The sequence below is a fragment of the Pimephales promelas genome, chromosome 4, assembly GCF_988280905.1.
Source record: "Pimephales promelas chromosome 4, fPimPro1.hap1.1, whole genome shotgun sequence".
Classification (NCBI taxonomy): Eukaryota; Metazoa; Chordata; class Actinopteri; order Cypriniformes; family Leuciscidae; genus Pimephales; species Pimephales promelas.
This window is the reverse complement of record NC_142772.1, coordinates 45,282,358-45,285,715: the sequence shown is the minus strand read 5'-3', so window position 1 is coordinate 45,285,715 and position 3,358 is coordinate 45,282,358. Positions and strand designations below refer to the sequence as shown.

The 3,358-nt window shown below is 38.8% G+C and overlaps 1 protein-coding gene across 1 annotated transcript; it reads right to left on the bottom strand.

Moving 5' to 3' along the window:
• Nucleotides 1-881: 881 nt before the first annotated feature.
• ier3 (immediate early response 3) lies at nucleotides 882-2,052 on the bottom strand. Its single transcript, XM_039658468.2, has one exon. The coding sequence runs from the start codon at nucleotides 1,975-1,977 to the stop codon at nucleotides 1,372-1,374; it is 606 nt and encodes a 201-aa protein (XP_039514402.1). The 5' UTR covers nucleotides 1,978-2,052; the 3' UTR covers nucleotides 882-1,371.
• Between the last annotated feature and the right edge of the window lie 1,306 nt (nucleotides 2,053-3,358).

Genomic DNA, 3,358 nt, shown 5'->3' with positions numbered 1-3,358 from the left:
AAAAACCAGTTCTGGCACCACATGCAGCTGCCAATTATTATTATGTTTTACAATACAAATATAAAAATAACAGTGCAAATGTTTTTTCACAGAGTACCACATTTACTATTTGAATATACCTAGTCTTGGAATTTTTTCAGAAATGATTGTAATAGTAATGCTGATGGAAAAACTGACTGAACAATGTTTCTTCGATTCTGTTGACCTCATTTTGCATGACTATTAATGATCTGGTCATTTCCCCTCATTTGATTTGTATCCAAATAAAGGAAGGATGACAAAACATGGTATTTCCTCTTAAAACTCACTGATTATGTAATCTTTTAGAATGTGCCAGTGCCACGTTTTGTTAAAAATACATTCTGAAAATGTAACATAGTTGTTACTTTAAGGAGCTACAATATTTAAATTGCCCCGTTAGATTACATTCAATAACCTAATGAAGCTAGAGTAAGTCATATTATAATAATTTGATGAAACACATCTGAATATGCTCATGTAATCAAAGTGAAGAACAACACAAAACATTATTGTGATGATTGTAACTTTATTCATTATATGGTACCTCATACATTTCCATCTTTATACTGCCCATAAATGATCTTATATTCATAGTGTTAATATTACAACGACTTTAATAATAAACTCAAAATTGTAAAGTAGTTCTGTTCTAATATTTCAATCAAATCATTTTTTTAAAGAGCCATATCAGCATAAGTGTTCATGCATTAATACGTGCAATGTGTGTCATGTAAATCATATTACTGGTTGTATTGTTCAGAAGTGGCACAGAGAAATAACTGTATTTTGAACCAAGTTTGTGAGACCACAGCTCATCAGAACTAATAATATTACAAAAAGACAATGGAAAAAGTAAAGAATTGAAGATGCAAATGTCAGTTTATTTTCACAAGGCAATAGGAAATAAATAAGGCAATAACAATTAATAAATAACATTAAATAAATATCTACAGCAAATAGTTCTTCATATAACACATACAATGATCATTTTGAGATTCAAGTATTTCTGCGAGGGGCAGCGTTCAGCAACACTCATGTTCATTGTGACACTCTCATTCGTTTAAACATATAACAGGTCTACTTGTGAGGCTACAGGGTAAATCAATACACTTCAAGTGAAACATTTTCAAGTAAATCTAAATGAGCCATTCAAGTTTCAATCCGTAATAAGTTTGTTCGTCATTCAAGTCCATCGAATGTCTTCTCAGATTGTGTTTTTCATCACGCTGTGAGGTCCAGATGAGTTCTCCAGGCACCTCTATGAACCACAGGAGCTTATTTCTCTTCTCAAAGGACGTTCAAAGTCTTTGACTTGTCTCGGTTAGTCCACAAACTTGATTCAGAGTTCGTTCAGTTCTCTGTGCCGAGTCTGTGATACACGGGGTAGAGAAGGGCCACCACGTATCCATTCCTCCGGCTCTGCTGGTAGAGAGTGGTGAAGTCTTCCTCTAAGCTTGAGCTTGGGCATGTAGTGTTCAGGAGCCAAGTGCTCTCCTTCTTCTCCTCTTTCTCGCTACAGGACTCAGGGAACTTGCCCATCATCTGTCTGGCTTGCTCCTCAGCAGACTGGAAAGGGAGGACGTTGTACGCGGTGGCATCGGTGAAGGTTGGTGCTTCACTCTGCATCGTCTCGACGGATCCCTCCTCCGTGTAGATCTGCAGGAACACCACCAGGCACAGGACGAGCAGCCAGCGCTTGGCCGGGCTCTTCTCGGCCGGTGGCAGATATTTGCGCACTTTGGAGGGGTACATGACGCGGGTGTTTCTCTTGCGCGGGCGTTGCGGAGCTCCGCGGGGATTGAACGCGTGCCGCTGCGGCTCCGGGATCCGCTCGAAAGTGAAGATCTCCGGCTCGGTGTTGCGCGGCTCCGTCGCCCTGAAGGCGAACTGTTGCTGCGGCTGGTAGAAAGCGTTTGTCGGTAATGAGAGGACCATGCTGTCTGATCTGGAGAACATTGCTAGTTCAGGTCAGTTCTTTATTCGTGGCTTGTTCTGTGTCTCTGGTTCTCAAAAGTGACTTCTCTGACTTCAGCGTGAGGTTTTATACTGTATAATTTGCTTTTAAGAGACGCCCATAGAAATGGCCACACCCTTCGAGACGGAAAATACATTTTGACTGAAAAAATCCCACGTTTACCGTTTAAAGTCCCCGTGAAATCAAAATTGAACCTATTTACTTTGTTAGCGCATATTACTAGTCTTGTGGTGAACAATTAATCCGTGCAAGTGAATATATATTAAAAAAATGTTTTACCTTAGTAATCTTTAATCAAAATCTGAAAAGTTACTTCCGGTCTGGAACGGTTTCTTTTTCTGATGACGTAGGTTTCACAGTTTGGGTGGGGAAACGCTTAACCACTCCCCTCAAACCGTTAGTTTGCTATGAGCGAGAGATGGAGAGGAGGAGCGCTAGAGTAAAACCCTGCCCTCTGTTCAATATTCCGTTTCACTTGGAAATACGTCACAGCACTGGAGAAAAATCGTTTGCAACTTCCGGTTCACGGGGACTTTAACCTTAAGATGAGCTCAACATGACAGAGGCTAATACTTGAGGGAGCTTGACCTCAGATAGTTTAGTAAAAAAAGATGATATAAAAAACAAACAAATTCACTTTTCAAAGTGTAGCCTATTTTAAATTTAAAACAAAAATCATAAAACTATTAATTTATTTAATTATTTAGCTATTTAAAACCGTAGCTCATTCTTTAAATGTGTGAGTTAGCCTACATCAATGAGTAAACCGGACTTCGAAGGCTATCCGTTTATTTATTAAAGTCAGTTAAACTATGAATGTTGAGGTGTGCTACATTCTCATTTGACATCTATGATTTGACACCATGCTCAGACAAACCAGTTTTTATGGATTTAAGTAGGATATCTAAATCTGAGTGATTTTAAAATAATTAGGCCTACTTTTTTTTGTAATGTCTCTCGACGTATAAAGTGGGAAATTACCTCAGGTCAACAGTGCATGCTAGCCTATTTATTTATTGAGTGAAAATTTCCATTGCACTTCTAATCGAACCTTTATAGTTTCTGAGACGTTTAAAACCCCCAGTTGAACTCTATTATCTTCCTGCATGAATAGATAGCTTGGTATTTTTTAATTTAAGGTTGCCTTATGTGGGTGGTGAGTGTGTGGGGGGTGCAGTTTCTCTTCAAATGAAAAAATTGCGATAGGTCGGGACAGGTGCATATCCCATTTAATATAGGCACATGTACCCGCAAATAATTGGTGAAAAATAGATTGAGACAGAATCTTTCGAATCTCTCTTGCCGTACTTTGATACACTATTGGTCTGTACAGCGCAGCTTCAAGTCAAACACACCTAATTG